This window comes from Geotrypetes seraphini, chromosome 9, assembly GCF_902459505.1.
Source record: "Geotrypetes seraphini chromosome 9, aGeoSer1.1, whole genome shotgun sequence".
Taxonomy (NCBI): Eukaryota; Metazoa; Chordata; class Amphibia; order Gymnophiona; family Dermophiidae; genus Geotrypetes; species Geotrypetes seraphini.
In genome coordinates, this window is record NC_047092.1 from 77,707,454 (window position 1) to 77,728,805 (window position 21,352).

General features: G+C 45.8%; 1 protein-coding gene across 3 annotated transcripts in view; it reads left to right on the top strand.

Annotated features, from left to right (window-relative positions):
- The window catches only part of WIF1 (WNT inhibitory factor 1), a 240,146-nt gene that overhangs the window by 84,736 nt on the left and 134,058 nt on the right, over nt 1-21,352 (top strand). Inside the window, exon 5 of one of the 3 annotated variants that reach the window (XM_033959664.1) lies at nt 8,175-8,270. The exons of the other annotated variants lie outside the window; for them this stretch is intronic. Coding sequence (XP_033815555.1) covers nt 8,175-8,270 — 96 coding nt within the window. The remainder of the gene's footprint in view (nt 1-8,174; nt 8,271-21,352) is intronic. 3 annotated transcript variants of the gene reach the window in all.

Genomic DNA, 21,352 nt, shown 5'->3' on the forward strand with positions numbered 1-21,352 from the left:
ACCATGCTTGATTTCTTCTCACACTCCTTGGGGCTACAGACATCACTGGTCAGTGGTTCCCAAATCTGTCATGGTAGACCCTCAATCATATTTTTGTTTTCAGGATATCTGTGCTATCTATTTATGAGATATATTTGTATGTAATGGTGGCAGTACAGGCAAATTTATCTCATGCATATTCTTCAGGGATAGCCTGAAAACCTGAGTGGCTGAGGATCTGCAGTGACAGGTTTGAGAACTGCTGGCTTAGATCTTTGCTTCTGTTGTGATATGATTGGTTAAAGCCAGAATGGTTCAAATGGCTAAGCAATTGGAATCTTAAAATATACTGCCCTCATGTATGGAAAGAGGCACGAAGGAAGTTTTATTTGATATAAACTGGAAACTGGAACAATTCAGTTTTGTGGATTTTTCACAAACTGCCTTAGGAGTAGTGGCTTAGCTACAGGGTGGGGGTGGGGGTGGGGCCTTGAGGGCTTTGGCCCTCTCACCTATGGCTCATGACCCCTCAACTTTCATGGCTGATGGGGAAGCCAAACCCTTCCAGCTAAAGATGCCGCCTTCCTGAGTCGTGCCTGCAGCAGCACTTAATTCGGCAAGTGCAATTCAGTTGCTAATGCTGGCTCTCTCACAAATGCTCAGTTCAGGTCTCTCACACATATTCAGTTCAGGTCTAACTGAACTTGCACGGGAGAACCCACTTTAGCATCTGAAGTATGCTCGCTGAATTAAGTGCTGCTCATTCAGCACAGGTGTGACCCAGGGTAGGAGATTTCTTTGGCTGGTGGGGCTTGATATCCCTGCCAGCAAAGGTAATACATGCAGTCCCCGGGTTAAGAACAAGTTCTATTTTTTAAACCATTCTTAAGTTGGATTTGTATGTAACTCGGATCCTATACAGTACACAGTCTATAAAAACATTAAACATTCAAGAACATTAAACATTAAATAAATAGTCCTCAAAATAAAGTACTATAGTTTAAATAGAAAGAAAAGATAGGAAGTTTACATTTACTTTTCTTCTTCATCCATCCCCTCTCCACCACCACATCCAACTTTTCTCTCTCTTCCCCATGCATCTGTACCTCACACTAGAGAATGACCCGGTGACAAAATTCATCACCGTCCCCGTCCCCGCGGATAACCGCGGGAAACCATCTTCATGTCATTCTTTAAGGAGAGAGGGAAGAATCAGAGTATGAATGGCCACAACATGAAGAATGCTGGTGTTGAAGGACCGAGGTTGAAATAGACACTAGAAAATGACATGGGATTATTTCCCGCAGTTATCCGCAGGGACGGGAACGGTGATGAATTTTGTCACCGTGTCATTCTCTACCTCACACCTCTCCCACCACCATATACAATATTTCTCTCTCCTCTATGCCCAACAATTCACTGCTTTCTTCATTTCCTCATGTGCACCATCTCTCTCTCCCTATGCCCAACAATTTTCCCTTTCTATTACCTCCCCACCTCAGCATCTCTTTCCCTCACTCCCGTCATTGTTCCATCCTATGTTCCAAGTTCATGCTTTCCTCCCTCCATTCTCTGTCCCAAGTTCATGCTCCCTCCCTCCTTTCTTCCTTCCTTTCATCCTTTGTCTGAAGTTTGTGCTTTCTTCCTTCCTTCTGTGTCCCAACGCAACCACGCTTCTCCCTTCCTGTGTCATTACGCCCATCTTCCTCCCTTCCTGCTCCAACACGACCCTCCTCCTCCCATGTCGTCTTTCCCTCCATTCTGCATCCCAAATTCGTGCCTCCCGCCCTCCTGCAGGTGTTTACCTCCTCTGGCCAGCTGAGGCGTCCTCCTCCTAGTTGCACTTCCCTTTGCAAAGCCACGAACAGCAGCTTCTGCACATGGCCCTTTGCTGACCAATTTGAAAATGAATAAAGAATTATAAAAAAAAAAAAAAAAAGAAGGAAGGCTTCCGAGTCAGTGGGCCACTTGCAGGAGCTGCTCTCGTGGCTTTGCAAAGAGAAATGCAACTGGGAGGAGAGAGCCCCAGAAGGCCAGAGGAGGTAAACACGCGCGGGAAGGACGAATTTAGGATGCAGAACGGAGGGAAAGATGATGAAGGCACGTTAGGACACAGAAGAGAGGAGAAGAGGCGCGTTTGGACAGGAAGGGAGGAAAAAGGGGCACGTTGGCACAGGAAGGGAGGGGCAGGACCTCGGTTCATAAGTACGTGTTCGATGTAAGTCAGGCATTCTTAAACCGGGGACTGCCTGTATTTTATTGCAGCAGTGGCTGCTGTGGCACCAGGGAGAGGGAGGGAGGGAGGAAGAAAGGTGGAAAGGGAAGGGGGAGAGAATATTGGCCTCCTTGGTCCACTTTTGGGAACCCCGCAAAGTGAACATCTGGCTATGCCCCTGCTTAGGAAGTAATAAAACCATGTAAAATTTTCATTAGTTTGGAGAAACATGTCTTGCCCAAGCATATTGGGAGAAATCTTCAAATCGCAAACTTGTGTTAATTTGAAAAATAATGCAACGTGCACACAATAAAATAAACCTATCTATTTTGACCTGATATTTTGTTTATGCTAATGAGGTTTTTTTTTTAACTAAAGTGTGGACTTCACCATGCATTATCATATATTAATGAATAAACTCCACCAAAAATATTAGGAGCTGCAGTAAACAATGCATGTTGAAATATATTGGATCAGGTTCTATATATAGTTTAAAAAAATTGGCACTGATTAGAATGTCTTAGCACAATTCTATAAAAGGTATGCACACCATGCTTAGCACCAGTGCGTGTCATAACTTTTAAGCACACCCATTTCGGTCAAGGAAAAACAAACCTAAATACCTGTACCTAAGTTCTATATCAGCATGCATATCTTTTAGAAATACCCACGATCCGCTCATTCTTCTCTTCTGGACTTGCCTCCTTTTTAGATTCGCATACTAGAACTGTCATGCAGCGCTAGATAGAATGTTCCTACCAGGTTGTGCATGTAATTTTTAATTAGTGGCAATTAGCATCAATTATGGAGTGTTACTTTCCAATTATCAGTGCCGGTTGGTCTTGTTAAACAAATCAGGTATGTGCACAGATTTGCACACACAACTTATGGCATTATATATAGAATTTGGGGAATTATGTGCTGACCTTACCTTAATGGCCCTTTTACTAATTTGTGTTAGGTGCTAAAGCATACCTAATGCAGCTTAAAATGGCATACTGGGAGACATGCTCAGATGTCCTGAGGTAACTGCCAAATGTGTGCACAGTAGCCACACATTAAAAAATATTTAAAATTTTTTTTGACGGGGAATGCCAGGGGGCAGAGAGTGAGTATTTTTGTGCTAATCAGTTAATGCAAATGCACTACTGCCAACATTAGCACATGGCCAGTACTGTATTTCCCCATGTATAGGCCACAGGAAATGCCGTTTTACATTTTAAAAATCATAGATAAGCCACCTCATTAGATAAGCCACATCATCCCCCCTTAAATACCTCCCTTGCTGGACAGCTAACGGCTGCCTCCTCCAATTACGCTATGCAGGGCAGGAGCGATGTTTTCAATCTCATGCCTCGCCCCACGCCACTTCCTGAATGGCAGTTGTCTGGCGAGGGAGGTATTTACTGGCGAAGGGGTGGCAAGGGAGGTATTTACCAGCAAGGGAGGATGGTATTTGTAAGATAAGCCGCCCCAATTAAGCAAGACGCACCCACTAGGCCGGTTTGCAAAATCGATATATAGGCTGCGGCCTATAATATGGGGAAATACGGCAATACAAAAAATACAAAAGGCCATTTTTATGGCTGCAGAAATAAATGACCTTAGCACAAGGGAAAACCCCATGTAAGGATATGCAAAGGCCACATTTTACCACAACTTAGTAAAAGGACCCTTAAGGCCCCTTTTACAAAGCCATGGAAGCAAGTCCCATGCAGCAAATGCAATGCAACCAGGGCTGGATTGAAGGGTAGGTCCAGTAGGCATGTGCTTCAGCCCAAAGGAGGTCGGGGGCCCCAATGCACTGCTCTGATTATATCAGCAGCAGCGAGGAGCCCTCTTTCCTTTTCCCCTCAAGCCAGCACCACCTCGCCTAGTCTGTCCTCTCACCATCTTGAATCGCTGCAGATAGTAACAGCCCAGTGATTTCTATAGGGAGCCTTGGGACCTTCTGTTAGGCTGTGCCTTATCTCTTTGATGCAACTTCTTGTTTCCTTGGAGGCAGGGCAAGGTCTACCAGAGGCTCACGAGTCTGCCTGTAGGAATTTCTGGGCTTCTGCTATCTGCAGCAATTCAGGATGGTAAGAGACCAGACTGGAAGAGGTGGTGCTGGCTTGGGGGGGGGAAAGAGGGCTGCTTGGGATGGGAGATTGAAAGGGATGCTGCTGCCCTTGAGATAGAAGAGGAATGGATGTTGGACCAAAGAGGATGGCTCCTAGACTTGGGATGTGTGTGTGTGTGTGGGGGGGGGGGGGTAAGAGAGAGGGGTACTACTGGAACTGGAGTGGAGAGAGGTGCTGAAGGACTTGGGAGGGCAGGTAAGAGGGAAAGGTACTGCTTGTCCTGGGGGGAGTTCAGAGGGAGGGGTTGCTGCTAAAACTGAAGAGAGTGAGAGGTGCTAATGGAGAAGGAGAGGTGCTTCGGTATCTGGGATGGGTGAAAGGCGGCATGCTGTTCAACCTGGGAATGAGAGGGAGAGATGCTGCTGGACCTGGGTGGGTGGAAGCTGAGAGGGAGAGGTGCTGCTTGGCTGAGAGAGAGGGAGATGTGCTACTGGACCTAGAGGGGAGGGGGAGAGGTGTGCCTGGACTTGGAGAGGGAGAAGGGCTGCTATCCCTTGGGGGATGGAGAGAGAAAGGTGCTGCTGAACTGGACAGGGAGGGAGGCAGACTGGATTGAGGGGCAGCAGAGGAGAGAAACACTAGACCAGAAGAGATGGGGAGAGACATTGGATTGCAGGGGACAGCAATGAGTAGACAGGTGGGGGGTAGGGGCAGAAGGGAAAGGGCAAGAGAAAATGCTGGGTATGGAGGGAGCATAGGGACAATACTGATTACAAGGGAAAGAGAGACTAAAAGGGCAGATGTTGAATACAGGGAAGGAAAGGAACAAGGATATAGAGGAGAAATGCTGGAGAGGACAAATAGGGACACAGAAGAAAGATGGAAGGTGGAGAAAGAACTAAACTAAACCTTAAGTTTATATACCGCATCCTCTCCATAATTATAGAGCTCGGCACGGTTTCCAAGAGCTTAATGTAAGGAAGGAACAGCATAACGTGGTTGGAGGTTGAGTATAGGGGGGGAAGAGAGCATTATATTTTTGTGAATAGCCTAGTTTTCAGATGCTTTCAGAATAGTTGGAAGGAGCCTAGATTCTGTAGTGGGGCAGTAAGGTTATTCCAAAGCCCAGTGATTCTGAAGAAGAGAGATTTCCCTAATTTTCCCGCATAGAGGATACCTTTTAGCGAGGGGAAGGATAGTTTAAGTTTATGGGTGGATATGGTGGTATCAGTATTCAAGGAATTCCAAGATAGTGGAATAAGAGGAGGGAGGATGCAGTGTAGGATCTTAAAAGCTAGGCAGGCGCATTTAAAATGGACCCTGGAAATTACTGGAAGCCATTGAAGTTTGGACAGAAGTGGGGAAACATGATCAAATTTGCTTTTTGCGAAGATCAGCTTGGCTGCAGTGTTCTGAATCCGCTGAAGTCTTTGAAGACTTTTTCTGGTTAGACTTAAAAAGATGGAGTTACAGTAGTCTAGTCTGGAGAGGATGATAGATTGTACAAGGACGGCAAAATGTTGTTGGTGGAAGAAGGATCTCACTTTCCTAAGCATGTGGAGGCTAAAAAAGCATGACATTACCAAGGAGTTAAGATGATCATTGAAGGAAAGAGAAGAGTCAATAATGATGCCTAGAACTTTGCTTGAGAACTCAAGCTGCAGTGTGGTGCCAGAAGGCAGTGAAATGAGGGTGGGTAGCTGTTCTAATTTGGGGCCGAGCCAGAGTAGTTTCGTTTTGGATCCGTTCAGTTTCATTTGTACTGTAAGGGACTAAGATTGGAGTTTCGTTATGCATTCTGTTTGTTTTCAGAGAGGTTGGTGGGGTTCGAGTCTGTCTTGAGAAGGACAAGGATGTCATCAGCATATGTGTAGATTGTTTCAAGGGAGGATAGATGGAAGAGTTTCAGGGAAGACTCTGAAAAGACAGGTAAAAAAAAAATTCAGAGAAAAGCTGAAGAGAGACACTGGAATGGAAAATAAAATGTCTGGACAACAAAGGTAGAAAAAAGAATTTTATTCTGAATTCATTAAATGGAAATACATCAACCTTTGGAAATGTACATTTCTGATACCTTATATTTCAGTTTCTATTTCTCTAGTATTGCTGTACATGCTAAGTCTGATTTCAGCTAGAGCATGAGAGGAGATGACAGTTGAAAAATAAAAAGAAGAGAAAGACGATGAAATTTGAGTGGACAAGGGGCAGGAAAGAAAAAAAGAAGGGAAAAAAATAAAAGAGAACAATCAGTATATAAGAGATTGGTGTAGTGAGAGAATGAAACAAGACAGGAGAGATGAGAAAAGCCAAATGGATAAGCAGACACTGGAAAGAGAATTAGCAGAAGACACAGAAAGGCAGAAGAGAAACTAGGGCCAAAATGATGGAAAAACATAATGTCCAGACAACAAAGATAGAAAAAAGGTATTTTATTTTGGAATTTATTAACTGGAATATGTTAGCTTTGTATTGTTCAGTGGTATAGCGAGGCGGGGCTTGTGGTGGTGGTGGGGCCATGGGTGGGGTAGGCCCAGGGTGCCCAGTGTACTTGTATGCCTAGGGCCCATCAAAGGATTAATCCTGTCCTGGATGCAGCTCATTCAATTCCTGTGGGCTGCATCACATTTGCCACGCTGGGACTGGCTATCACAGTTTTGTAAAAGGGGCCCTTAGTAAATAGACTCTGAAAAGAGGTAAACATTACATGCACTTGTGAAAACATTATGTACAGTGCCTTGAAAACCAATTATACCCTTGTACATTTTTCACATTCTCCTGTCTAACATATACAGTACATTTTTAAAATGCATTAAAGTAGGAGTTTGTTTCACTGGATGTACATAGAATTCATTTTCTTTGTAAAAGAAGCTATAGAAATATTCAAAAACATTGTGTTCATCATGTGAGAAGTGATACCTGATATTGATTTGAAGCTCACAGTTGCCATTCTTTAATGAGAGCCAAGGCACATGTTTTCCAGCCCTGAAATTTCAAAATAATAGCCTGGGAAGATTTTGAAAATCCTGCACATATCCACGGGGTTGGTATGCTGAAGATGGCTGTGCAACTTTTTAAAATTATTATTCATTGGTATAAGAGTACCCAGTTTTCACTGAATATATCTTTAACAACACAGTATTTTAAACAAAATGTATGACCAATCGTGAGTTATCCTCAAGCCCCTGTCAACACCAATCAATCTCGGATTTCAGGATATCCCTACAGAACAAGCTTTGAAAATGTGTAAAAGTATGCACGTACACTGTGTGCACCTGTTTATTTTCCAAAATATTCATATATATTCCGACTCCACTTCTACTGTATCTAAACTACATCCTAGGAACTCCTATGCATGGCACATGTATAAGTACATGCAATCTTTTTGGCATGAGCATTTATACACAATATACAGCTATGCAATTACATTAAAGCCCTTTTCCAAATGTAAAACAAGCCTTACATGTGAAAAATATATAAAATTACACCCTATCTTTCCTAAAAATTAAAGAATAGAAAAAACATCAGAGATCATTTGTAAGCAAAATCACTTATAAAAACCATTGTGTGACATTTGTTGAAAATCCTGAGTTTGAAAGTCAGACAACAGTACCACTGTTTTATTATAATAGTTTTGCTTGCTTAATTACTTTTTTGAAAGCGTCTCTTCTAGAATTTTCCAAGTGGAAAAATGGTGTATGAATTAATAAATGGAAATGGAAGTGGAAAATTTGCAAGGAAGTAAACCCTTGGGCATAAAACATTTGCAAGCTTTTTCTTGTCCAAAATTTGAATATGATTTTGCTAGTCTGTTTTCACTCTACTATTTTTGTAGCAGTTATGCATTTGCACACTTCTAATTTGCTTTGTTTTTTTTAAATAATAACAATTATTAGTATGATTATTATTACTTTGTGAAGCTAAATGTCCTGGAGGATGCAGAAATGGAGGCTTTTGTACTGAGAGACATATCTGTGAATGTCCTGATGGATTTTATGGCCACCACTGTGAAAAAGGTAACTCAGATATTCATTAAATTCTTTATTTTCTGTATTAATACTACAAGAGGTCATGTGGCATAAAACTAATCTCTATTTCATGCCTTTCAGAAAGAACCTTTCAAGTGGTCTTTCCTAAGGTTACCATAAAAGGATATGTGGCCACGCCCTAATCTGCCTCTAACCCCGCCTCCACACAAACCTCATCTCCTCTCTTTCCCTGAGCTTGGGGCCACATCTGGAGGACAGCTAGGGAAATCCAAAGTACCATTTTTATTTATTTTATTTTAATGTATCTTTAATCTATCTTCATTGTAAACCGCTTTGAACCTCACGGTATAGCGGTATATAAGAAATAAAATTAAATAAATAAATAAAAAAATCATCATGCTACATCCGCACATGCCTGGCAACCCTCCAGACACAGCCTTGAGTTCTGGCAGAATAGTGACCTTCCAAAGTCCAGATAAACTGTTGAGTTTTCAAAATCCATCAAGAGACCCGGACAGTCCTCTAAAAATAGGACATGTCCAGGTAAATCCAGGCATATGGTAACCCTAATCTTTCCTAGCCTGGAAGATATAAGAGAGCAGATTTACTAACTAAAGAGCAGCAAATCATCTGGACTGGATGATATCCACCCCAGAGTACTGATAGAGCTGAAAAATGAAATTGTAAATCTATTATTAGTAATTTATAACTTATCCATAAAAAATAAAGTTGATACCTCAAGATTGGAGGATGACCAATGCAGTGTCAATTTTTAAAAATGGTTTCAGAGGTGACCAAGGAAATTATAGATCAATGAATCATTATAAAGATTATAAAGAACAAAGGCTACTTCTACTAAAGTGCAGTAAGGTTTGTACTTACTGCACATTTACCTCAAAAAGTAGCATGCAGTATAGAAAGCCTATGGAGCTCATTTTCAAAGTACCCAAATATCTCAAAATGGCAAAAAAAAACCTATCCAAATTGAGATTTTAAAATGATGGAATTTGGATATCCTACACTGCAGTTCATCCAAGTAGCAAGTGGGCGTGTTTTCAGCAGGACTAGGGAAGGCCCAAAATTAAGACATCCAACAGTGATAACCAAACGGTAAGAAACATCCAAGTCTAGAAAGAAGGACATTTTTATTTAGATCTGTTTCAGTCATGTTCAGGGTACAAAAAGGTAGTCAGATTGAACGGATGACCACTGGAGAGTCCCCCAGTGGTCGCTGTCCTCCTCCCTTTCCCCTGAAATTAAAACTGTAAAGGAATATTAGGAACTATAACAGAATTAGGTATTATGGGCATTCTATGCAAAGCCAAAAGCGGGTTTGAGGACTAGTTTAGTCATTGCAGTGGACTGTAAACCAGAGACCTAGGTTTGATTTCCACTTTAACTCTTTTTGTTTCCTTTGAATTGTGAGCCTTCCAGAAACAGACATATATCTACTGTACCTAAATACATAGTAACATAGTAGATGACGGCATTTAAAGACCCTTTGAATTGTGAGCCCTCCAGAAACAGACATATATCTACTGTACCTAAATACATAGTAACATAGTAGATGACGGCAGATAAAGACCCAAATGGTCCATCCAGTCTGCCCAACTTGATTCAATTTAAATGTTTTAATTTTTTTTCTTCTTAGCTATTTCTGGGCAAGAATCCAAAGCTCTACCTGGTACTGTGTTTGGGTTCTTACTGCCAAAATCTCCGTTATAACCTACTCCAGCCCATCTACACCCTCCCAGCCCATCTTCCACCAAAAGGCCATACACACACAGACCGTGCAAGTCTGCCCAGTACTGGCCTTAGTTCAATTTTTAACATTATTTTCTGATTCTAGATCCTCTGTGTTCATCCCACGCTTCTTTGAACTCAGTCACAGTTTTACTGTCCACCACCTCTCTCGGGAGCATATTCCAGGCATCCACCACCCTCTCCGTAAAGTAGAATTTCCTAACATTGCCTTTGAATCTACCACCCCTCAACCTCAAATTATGTCCTCTGGTTTTACCATTTTCCTTTCTCTGGAAAAGATTATGTTATACGTTAAAACCCTTCAAGTATTTGAACGTGTGAATCATATCTCCCCTGTCTCTCCTTTCCTCTAGGGTATACATATTCAGGACTTCCAGTCTCTCCTCATACGTCTTCTGGCGCAAGCCTCCTATCATTTTTGTCGCCCTCCTCTGGACCGCTTCAAGTCTTCTTACATCCTTCGCCAGATACGGTCTCCAAAACTGAACACAATACTCCAAGTGGGGCCTTACCAATGACCTGTACAGGGGCATCAACATCTTCTTCCTTCTACTGGCTACGCCTCTATACAGCCTAGCATCTTTCTGGCAGCAGCCACTGCCTTGTCACACTGTTTTTTCGCCTTTAGATCTTCGGACACTATCACCCCAAGGTCCCTCTCCCCATCCGTGCATATCAGCTTCTCTCCTCCTAGCATATAAGGTTCCTTCCGATTATTAATCCCCAAATGCATTACTCTGCATTTCTTTGCATTGAATTTTAGTTGCCAGGCATTAGACCATTCCTCTAACTTTGCAGATTCTTTTTCATATTTTCCACTCCCTCTTTGATATCTACTCTGTTACAAATCTTGGTATCATCTGCAAAAAGGCAAACTTTTCCTTCTAACCCTTCAGCAATGTCACTCACAAACATATTGAACAGGATTGGACCCAGCACCGAACCCTGAGGGACTCCACTACTCACCTTTCCTTCCTCCGAGCGACTTCCATTAACCACCACCCTCTGGCGTCTGTCTGACAGCCAGTTTCTAACCCAGTTCACCACTTTGGGTCCTAACTTCAGCCCTTCAAGTTTGTTCAACAGCCTCTTATGAGGAACTGTATCAAAGACTTTGCTGAAATCTAAGTCAATTACATCTAGCATATGTCCTCAATCTAGCTCTCTGGTCACCCAATCAAAAAATTCAATCAGGGTTATTTGGCACGATTTACCTTTTGTAAAGCCATGTTGCCTCGGATCCTGTAACCCATTAGATTCAAGGAAGTACACTATCCTTTCTTTCAGCAACACTTCCATTATTTTTCCAACAACTGAAGTGAGGCTCACCGGCCTGTAGTTTCCTGCTTCATCCCTGTGACCACTTTTATGAATAGGGACCACATCCGCTCTCCTCCAATCCCCAGGAATCACTCCCGTCTCCAGAGATTTGTTGAACAAGTCTTTAATAGAACTCGCCAGAACCTCTCTGAGCTCCCTTAGTATCCTGGGATGGATCCCGTCTGGTCCCATCATTGTGTCCACCTTCAGTTTTTCAAGTTGCTCATAAACACTCTCCTCCGTGAATGGCGCAGAATCTACTCCATTTTCTCGTATAACTTTGCCAGACGATCTCGTTCCTTCTCCAGGATTTTCTTCTGTGAACACAGAACAGAAGTATTTGTTTAGCACATTTGCTTTTTCCTCATCACTCTCCACATATCGGTTCCCATCATCTTTTAGTTTAGCAATTCCATTTTTCATCTTCCTCCTGAAAAAATTTTGTCTCCCTTTTTTTACATTTTTAGCTATTTGTTCTTCCGCCTGTGCTTTCGCCAGACATATCTCTCTCTTGGCTTCTTTCAGTTTCTCCCTGTAGTCCTTTCTGCACTCCTCTTCTTGGGTTTTTTTATATTTCACGAACGCCAACTCTTTCGTCTTTATTTTCTCCGCCACTAGTTTGGAGAACCATATCGGCTTCCTTTTTCTCATGTTTTTATTGATTTTCTTCACATAAAGGTCCGTAGCCATTTTTATCGCTCCTTTCAGCTTAGACCACTGTCTTTCCACTTCTCTTATGTCCTCCCATCCTAACAGCTCTTTCTTCAGGTACTCTCCCATTGCATTAAAGTCCGTACGTTTGAAATCTAGGACTTTAAGTAATGTACGGACACTCTCCGTTATATCAAACCAAGCCGTTTGAGGATCGCTACTTCCCAGGTGAGCACCCACTCGAACATTAGAGATACTCTCCATTTGTGAGGACCAGATCCAATATCGCTTTTTCCCTCATGGGATCCGTTACCATTTGTCTGAGCAGAGCCTCTTGAAAGGCATCCACAGTCTCCCTACTTCCGCAGACGGAACATTTCAGTCCACATCCGACAGGTTGAAATCTCCCAACAGCAGAACCTCCTCTTTCCTTCCAAACTTTTGGATATCCACAATCAGATCATTATCAATTTGCTGCGATTTAGTCGAAGGTTTGTAGACTACATCCACGTAGATAGAAGTTCCATCTTCTCAGAGCGATCCATATCGCTTCTTCCTCTCCCCAGGTCCCTTGCATTTCGGTCGCTTGGATATTGATCTTTACATAGAGAGCTACTCTTCCACCTTTTTGACCATCTCTGTCCTTCCTAAAAAGATTATATCCTAGTATGTTTGCATCCCATCCATGGGATTCACTGAACCATGTCTCTGTGATAGCGACAATATCTAGATCTGCCTCTAACATCAGGGCTTGCAGATCATGAACTTTGTTACTTAGACTGTGAGCATTTGTGGTCATCGCTTTCCAGCTATTTTTCAGCGGTAATGTCCTTTTTCGTATGGATTTTTATTTCGTTTCACATTCCGTTGCAATACTAAGAAATGAGTTGCTGATATTGTTTATGTTGCAATCTTTACTACTATCACATCTTTTCTTTTGCCGGGGTGGTCTCTATAATTCTCCTTCATACATACACCACCCTCACCTTCTAGTTTAAATGCCTAGAAACATATTGTCTAAATTTCTCTGCAAGGTTTCTTTTTCCTGCTGTAGTAATATGTAGCCCATCAGTGCAATATAGCTTCTTGTCCTTCCATGTATTTCCCCATCCTCCTATGTACCTGAAGCCTTCTTGATGACACCAGGCTTTGAGCCTTCTATTAAAGTCCTCTGTGTTTTTCACTCTTTGCTCTCCCTTTCCATATGCAGGCAGTATTTCAGAAAAAGCTAAAGTCTTTACAAAAGATTTCAAGCCCTCACTAAGCTCCCGAAAAGCTTTCTGTGCTGCAAGTGTGGAGTTGTTGGCCAGGTCATTTGTTCCCAGATGGATAACAACATCAGTGTTAAAATCCTTAGTTTCTTCCTTAATTATAGTCAGTACTTGCCTGGAACTCCTGGTAGCTGAGGATCCTGGAAGATATTTCACTATTTTGGTCTCCTCGCCTTGTGTTCCAAGGTTAATGCCTCTGTTGATGGAATCCCCCAACAGTAATAGTTTTCTGTTTTTGGCTTTTTTATTTGTGCTTAGAGTGCGCTTGTTCTCTTGAGTTACCTTCATTGGTTCCAGTCCCACCTCTCTTCTGTTTTCTTGAGTATCGCAGTGCACTAGTGGAGCGAAGGAATTCTGTAGAAGTAATATTAGTGAAGGTGGATGTTTCTGTGTTACATGTCGCAGTTTTCCTGAGCTTACCGTGACCCATTTATTCCTGGACTGTTTTATTCTTTGAGGTAGAGGTGGTAAGTTGGTATGATTTTGTGGCGTGATGGAAGCTGCTTTTTTTTTTTGTTTGTTTGAAATAATTTTTATTGAACAGAAAAGCACTGCACAGCCAAGAATAACATTGCATTACAGTCAGGACCGATATCGGGCAAAACCTCAAGCAAAACAACCAGGAGAGCACCCCCTCAGAGGAGGAGGGATAGCCATCCCCACCAGACCCCATCCAGGGCCAGGCAAGGCACTACCCCATCACAGCCCGCATAAGCAAAGGGCACATAATGCGGATAAGCTGAGCAGTACAAATCAACATTTTCAATATAACAGGATCCCCATGTGAAACACAGAGAAAGAACCCCAGAAACCCAACCTATTCAGGCATACCAATCTTTCCAGTCTCCATTCACGCCCCAACCATACCAACAGACATCCACACATACTATCAACCATCCAAGGAAACGAAAAGCCAGACAACCCCTCCCCCCCTGCCCCCCCAGTTCATAGAGAGTGAGTGAGTGTGGGTAAAACACATAGGCATTCACAGAGAGCCAATTTCCAACAGAGTAGCATCCCATAGAGAGCGGTACAGGCGCCGGGACGCCGACAACGGCTCCGAGTGAACACGGAGCTCCCAGCGGGCCACCTCAAGCATAGAGCGCTTCCATACTAGTACCTCAGGCGCATCCTCAGCCATCCAGAGACGGAGCACCCCACGTTTGGCCACCAGCAAAGCAATGTAGAGAAATCGCCAGTGCTCTAGACTAAGGCCCTGGTCCAACACCTCTCCCTCACACCCCAAGAAAATAAGTGTATAGGACCACTGAAAAGGCAACTGCACAACCCGAGTCAGAAATTCCAACACCCCAGTCCAGTAAGCTGCTAGCTGCGGGCATTCTAGTATCATATGAATAAGGGTGCCACGCATACGGTGACATTTAACACAAAGGTCAGAATCCCACAGGCCCGCCCTCTTGCCCCGTACCCCAGTGAAGTATGTGCGATGTAGGAGTTTAAACTGTATCTCCTGTAGGGAAACATTGCGCACCCCACGAGGGATGCTGGCAAAGCATGCTACCAACATCTCAACCCCGACCTGCTCCCCGAGCTCCTCCGTCCACTGAGAAGCCAAATGAAGGAGTCGGGGGTCCGGCCGTTCCTCCCGTGCCATCCTATACCAAGTAGAGAGGGAATTCATAGAGGCGGGGAGAGAGAAAAAGATGTGATCAACCTTCAAGAGACCGCCGCCAGTAGGGGCGCCCTTTCGGTAGGTCTCGTAAAAGTGGCGTAGTTGCAAATAAGCAAAGAAAGGCATGTCAGGGAGATCCCAGTGACGGCGGAGGTCAGCAAGAGAGGGGAACACCCCATTCTCGGGAGTCAATGCTGCAATATGTCCCAGGCAGAAGCCAGGTCCAAAACTGGCCTCCAGGCCACGTGCCGCACCCACACCCGGTTGGAACTCAGGATTCCCCCGAACAAAATGAAAAGCCCAGTTGTCCCGCGATCCTCCCCCTATCTGACGCCGCCACCAGAGCAGCGCGCGCCGCAGCGGATCCAGCCAAAGAGAATTACAGCCCAGCCTGGGGCGCCGCCACCCAGGGACATCAAGACAAGCCAGCGCGCAGTGCGGCGCCACCCAGGAGTCGAACAATCTCAGGGGAGCAAAGCGCGAACCCATCGTGTAGAGTTCATGCACCCATCGCATCAGGGCCGCGACATTATATAACCGAATATCCGGGAGCGCTAACCCACCCCGGGCTCTACTCTGCGTAAGTCTCCAAAACCCCACGCGGGCCCTCCGGTTTCGCCACATAAAGGAGCCAACAAAGGACCTGTAGGCTCTTTCCTCGGACGCTCGCACCCACAAGGGAATCATCTGTAAAGGGTAGAGAATCTTAGGCAACAGGACCATTTTCGCTAAGGCAATACGACCAAAGAGCGACAAAGGGAGCTCACCCCATCGATGGCAAGCATCCCGTAGTTGGGCAAGGCGATTGACGATGTTACTGCGATAAACCGCGGCCCAGTCAGCGCTAAGAAAAATCCCAAGGTATTTGAGCTCCCCCGTCGCCCAGCGCAAAGGGAAGGAAGGCAAAGCTCGCGATGCACATGGCGCAGTAACCGGGAGCGCCTCAGACTTGCTGAAATTGATGCACAGTCCAGAGAAAGCACCGAAAGAGTCAATAAAGGAAGTGATGCGAGGGATAGAATCCCGGGCATTGCTGACAAAAAGCAGCATGTCATCCGCAAACATGGTAATCTTGCAGACCTCCGCCCCCACCCGGATGCCCTCCACACCCGGGGCATCACGTATCTTAGCCGCCAGCGGTTCAAGCGAAAGTATAAACAGCAGCGGTGATAAGGGACACCCCTGCCGGGTGCCCCTTCGCAAAGGGAAAGAGGCCGTACGTTGTCGGTTAATGAGGAGCTGCGCGGTAGGGGCCGTATACAAACGGACCACCCAATCAAGAAAAGAGCCTGTGATGCCAAAACGGCTGAGGACCCAGAAGAGGTAAGGCCAAACAACCTTATCGAAGGCTTTTTCAGCGTCCAGACTGGCCAGCAAGTCGTCCCCCGATCGACCCCTGCCCTCCCGCAAAGCCACCAACGCCTTAAGGATGTTAGCCGAAGAGAAACGACCGGGCACAAAGCCCACCTGGTTAGGATGGACAAGCAAGGGGACAACCTGAGCCAGACGCTTAGCCAAGATAGCCGTGAGGAGTTTCATATCCTGATTGAGCAGGGATATGGGTCTATACGAGCCCACCGCGGTGGGGTCCTTGCCCGGTTTAGGAAGCACCACAACATGGGCGTGGTTCTGCTCCGGGAGAAGTCTATCCGAGGCCTGCATATCCCCAAACATAGCGCAGAGAGCAGGGCCCACATGATGTTGTAAGATCTTATAGAACTCGGGTCCCATACCATCCGGTCCTGCAGCCTTAGCAAGCTTCAGACGACCAATGGCCGCGGAAATCTCTTGGCAAGTAATAGGAGCATTGAGTAAGTTTCGGTGTACCTCAGATGCGGTAGGGAGTTTCAGGTCGCGAAAGAAATTATCACGTTGCTCTATATCGTAAGCGCCCGCGCTATAGAGATCACTATAAAAGCGTACGAATTGGGTCTGAATAGCCGCCTCCGTCCGGTGCGACACATTCGAGGAGTCCCGAATATGGGAGATGCAAGCAGCGCGCCGGTGCGGGCGAACCAGATTGGCCAAGAGCTTCCCCGCTCGATTACCCCACCGATAAAGTTGAAACTTGTACACATCAATATGAGTTAAAGCCCGCTCAGAAAGGAGAGCATCAATTTGTTTGCGCAGCCGGAGATATGACTGTCGAGCTTCCTCGGAGCTATGCCTCAGAAGATACAATCGGCATTCCCTCATCTGTTTTGCCAATGACGTGAGTTCCGCATCCCTAAGCCTGCGCTTGCGAATAGAATAGGCTATTATGCAGCCGCGGAGATAAGCCTTTGCCGCTTCCCAGAATATGGTATCCGAGACCTCGGACCCTTCATTCGTTAGCTTGTACTTAGACCACTCCTCGATTAGGTAGGTGTGAAATTCCTCGTCAAGATACAGGGATGGATTGAGACGCCAAATACGGTCATTCAGAGATCCACCTCCCCACTTGAGAGTCACAGTCACAGCATCGTGATCGCTAAAAGGGACGTCCAGTATGTGGGTGCGCACTACCCGCCCGATAGAACGAGAGGGGATTAAGAAATAGTCCAGTCGAGAATGACAGTGGTGGACCCCCGAGAAAAAGGTAAAATCCACCTCCCCAGGATGATACACCCTCCACACATCCTGTAGATCCAGCTCTCCCATCAGGAGGTTCACCCCCCGACGCTCATTGTCCGCCGCCACTGGTCTCGGGGGCTTACAGTCAATGGAAGGGTCGCTAGTAATGTTGAAATCCCCGCCCACCAGAAGTTCATAATTTGGCAATGCTAGTAATTGGGCCCCTAAAGTAGAGAAGAAGGAGGGAGTGTAGACATTAGGAGCATAAACATTACAGAGCACTACAGGTCTATCATTCAAAGTCCCCACCCAGATGACAAAGCGGCCCTGAGGGTCCCTGATAACTCTCTGTGTGATCGACATCACCGCTTTATGTATGAGTATAGCCACCCCCCGTTGTCGAGATGAATAAGAGGACGCTGCTACTTCTCCCACCCAGTCACGCTGCAGTTTCTGATGTTCGCATGCCGTGAGATGAGTCTCCTGTAGGAAAGCCACAGAGACCTTTTCCTTCTTCAAGAACGACAGAACCTTCGTACGCTTTACTGGCGAGTTGATGCCCGCCACGTTCAGTGTAAGACACATCAAGTCAGCCATAGCCATGGGAAGAACTGAGCACTAACGCAGCGTCCCAACTTTTCCTCCCAAGGTCCCCGAGGGTCTCCCAGCTAAACCCCCAAGCACCGGCAATGTAACCCCACACACCCCACTGAACTGGAGGAACCCTGCCCCCCCACCCAACCCCGCCTCCCCACCCTCTATGCCGATCACACCAACAAACACACCCAAGCATACCCCACACAATCAGAACCCACCATACTATACAGTCACTACCCCTCCCGCTCTCCCTCTCGCTACCCCCCTCTTACCCACCCAACGCCCAGACCAGCCCCATCCCCATTCTAAAAACATGTATCAAAAAGCCCCCCCCAACCCCCTCGCGCAAAGAGACCCATACAGCCTCAGAAAAACACCCCACCCACAGTAGCAAACCTCCCCCGGGAACAATTCCAAGGGCAACAAAAGAGACCAAAACACAACAGGAAACAAGGGGCATAGATTGATATCTCAAATACCCAAGGTCCAGTATCCGAAATCTCTGCAGGCAAAAGAGAGATATAGCAGACCAGTCCAAGGATCTGGCTATGCACAGCCAGGGCAAATGCCAAACTGAGGTAGCAGCCAGTGCATCATGTCGGCAGTATCCTCCAACAGCATCCAGCAGGGCTGCTCAGAACTGGACAGAGGAGGATGCCATGGGAGGCTGCAGTGCCCCCCTGAAAGGGAGGCACATGGCTAGAGCTCAGTACCAACCGACCCCTGGTGCAGTCATCAACATCCGTAAACACAGAGTCAGAAGAACGTCAAAGGGAAACAAAACCAAGCTGAGTAACTGATGGACTGATTAAGGGCCCGGAGGTATGGGTGCCAGAGATCTGATGAAAGCCTGCAGCGCCTCCGCATCTTCGTAGATCTTTGGTCCCCCGGCCTCAAAGACCCGGACCCGCGCAGGGTATTGCACCACAAAGCGGAGGCCCCTGTTGCGAAGCTCGGTGCAGTGAGGTGCCAGGGCGCGCCGACGAGCAGCCACCTCGGCGGAATAATCATTGAAGAGTAGGATCTTAGCACCCTCCCGTTCCAACGTGCCCTTTTTCCTATACAGCGCCATGACCTGGGCCTTGTCAGCAAAGTTCAAATACCTGGCAATGACAGGTCGAGGTCTGCCTTCGCGGCGCTGACCCAGGCGATGCACCCTCTCCACCAAGGTGCGGGATCCTTCCGGGGTAAAACCCACAGCGCCAGGCAGCCACCTCTCCACAAGCTCGCGCAGTTCAGCGTCGCGTATATTTTCTGCCAGGCCCACCAGGCGAATATTATTGCGGCGGCCGCGGTTCTCTTGGTCCTCCAGACGCTCATGGAGAGTCACACATTGAGCCTGCAGGTCCCAGACCTGCGTTTCCAGCACTCCAGAGCGGTCCTCTTGGGTGGCGATGCGAGACTCCGCGTTCTGGAGGCGCTGCCCATGTCGCTCCAGGCAATCTCGCACATCCTCCACAGTTGCCTGGAGCTTAGTAAGCCGCTCATCAATCGCTGCCGATATGGTGCGGGTCAGCTCCTGGACCGCGTCTTCTTGAAGTAGCACTCTCGGCGGGGTCACAGTTCCGGCCGCCATCTTAGGTGCTCCGTGCACGCGGTGGGCTCGAGTCGGCCGCGGGGTCTTCACGGGCATAACTCGCCTGGCAACCGGTGCAGAAAGCCGCCGAAGCAGCCGTTAGCTCCCCACTGCTGTCCGCTCTATGTGCGCCGGCAAAACTTAGAAGAGCAGGGCGAAAAGGCTTTAAATAGCGGAGATTAGGGCGCGAGAGGGTCGGAGCTCGAGCCAGGAGCCGCCGCTCAGCTCAGCGTCCACGTGACCCCCCGGAAGCTGCTTTAATTGTATTCAATTCCTGTTTAAGTTTGCGGAGCTCCTCCTTAATACAAGAAGTTGAAGACAGATGGGGCAAGCCTTAAGCCTCCAAATAGTGTGTCTTGGAATTAAAGCACCACAGTGATTACATAGAATAAAGGTCATCTTGACTGGTTGTGAAGTGACCTGATTTGAGTAGTCCTGATTATTTGGGTCTCTATGTATGACATCATTGCTTTGCACCTGTGCATGCGCGGATGCCTCCTCCCGATGCAATTTCTTTTCAAAACCTGGACAAAGTTCCGGGTTTTGAAAAGATGTCCGGACCCCCGACAATGTCCTCCTTTTGCGGACATGTCCAGGGAAATCCAGACATCTGATAACCCTAACCATCCCGAAGGCTATTGAGGTAGTATACAGTTAGGTACAGTAAGTATTTACCTGTTCCTGGAACACTAGGCTGCTCCTCTGCTTTGAAAGAATGTCTCTTTGGCCATTTCTGTAAAAATGCTGCCAGACAGAGATTCCTGGAGATTTGGCACTCATAATTTGGGCATTTCAGTTTGTAAAATGGCTGTTCATTTTGGACATTCTTACATATTTCCTGTTTAAAAATAGCTAAAGAGATGGACTTTTTTTGAATGTTGTAAGCAGGCCTTCCCAGTTCTGACTTGGATGTCCTTTCAAAAATGTCCTTCCATGTGGTAAATTCAAGAGACATGCCTAGCATCTGCACAGCGTTTACCACAGAGCGCAGTTGGTTACCGCAGAGTCACTGTGTTTTATGCAGTGCCAGACAGCTTGCACTATCTGGCACCACAGATAATGCAGTGTGACCTGGCAAAAATAAATAATGCTGATGAAAGATGCCATAGTAGGGCTCCCCTCCCACATTCTCCCTTCCTTCTGATACTTTCTGCCAAGCCCCCTCCACCCAACTCTCCAAAGTCTCAATCAAATATTTTTAAAATAATTCTCCATGGAGTTTACCAGTTGGCTTGGAAAAGTTCAACAGAGATTTAATCTCCTATTGTAATTCTCAACTTGTTTTATTTTTCTATGGAAGAAAGATTTTTACTTAACCATTGTGGCAATGAAATTTTGCAATGCTTTAATATCTTCATTAACTTGGTAGATTTGACTAGAACAATCGGTCTTAACTTCCTCCACAGACATGGACAATTCTTCCACTTTAGAAATGAGCAGTTACCTCTTTCATTGAGTTTGATACTGTGGAGTTCAAACATTATAATAAGTCCCATATATATATTCTAATTCCATCCCTACATGGGCTCCTGCCTGATTAAATCACTTATGCAGGGTTATCTGCTGATATTTAGCAGCACTTAACTGGTTAAGGTCACTGAATATCAGCGCCAATTGTTAAAGCCATAGCCAGCAATTTTGTGGGCCATCTGGCAGCAGATTTGGCACTTATGCAGTTAAGTACCAATATTCATCAGTTAAGCCTGGACAAATTAGACTGCATAAAACACAGTCATATCTTTGG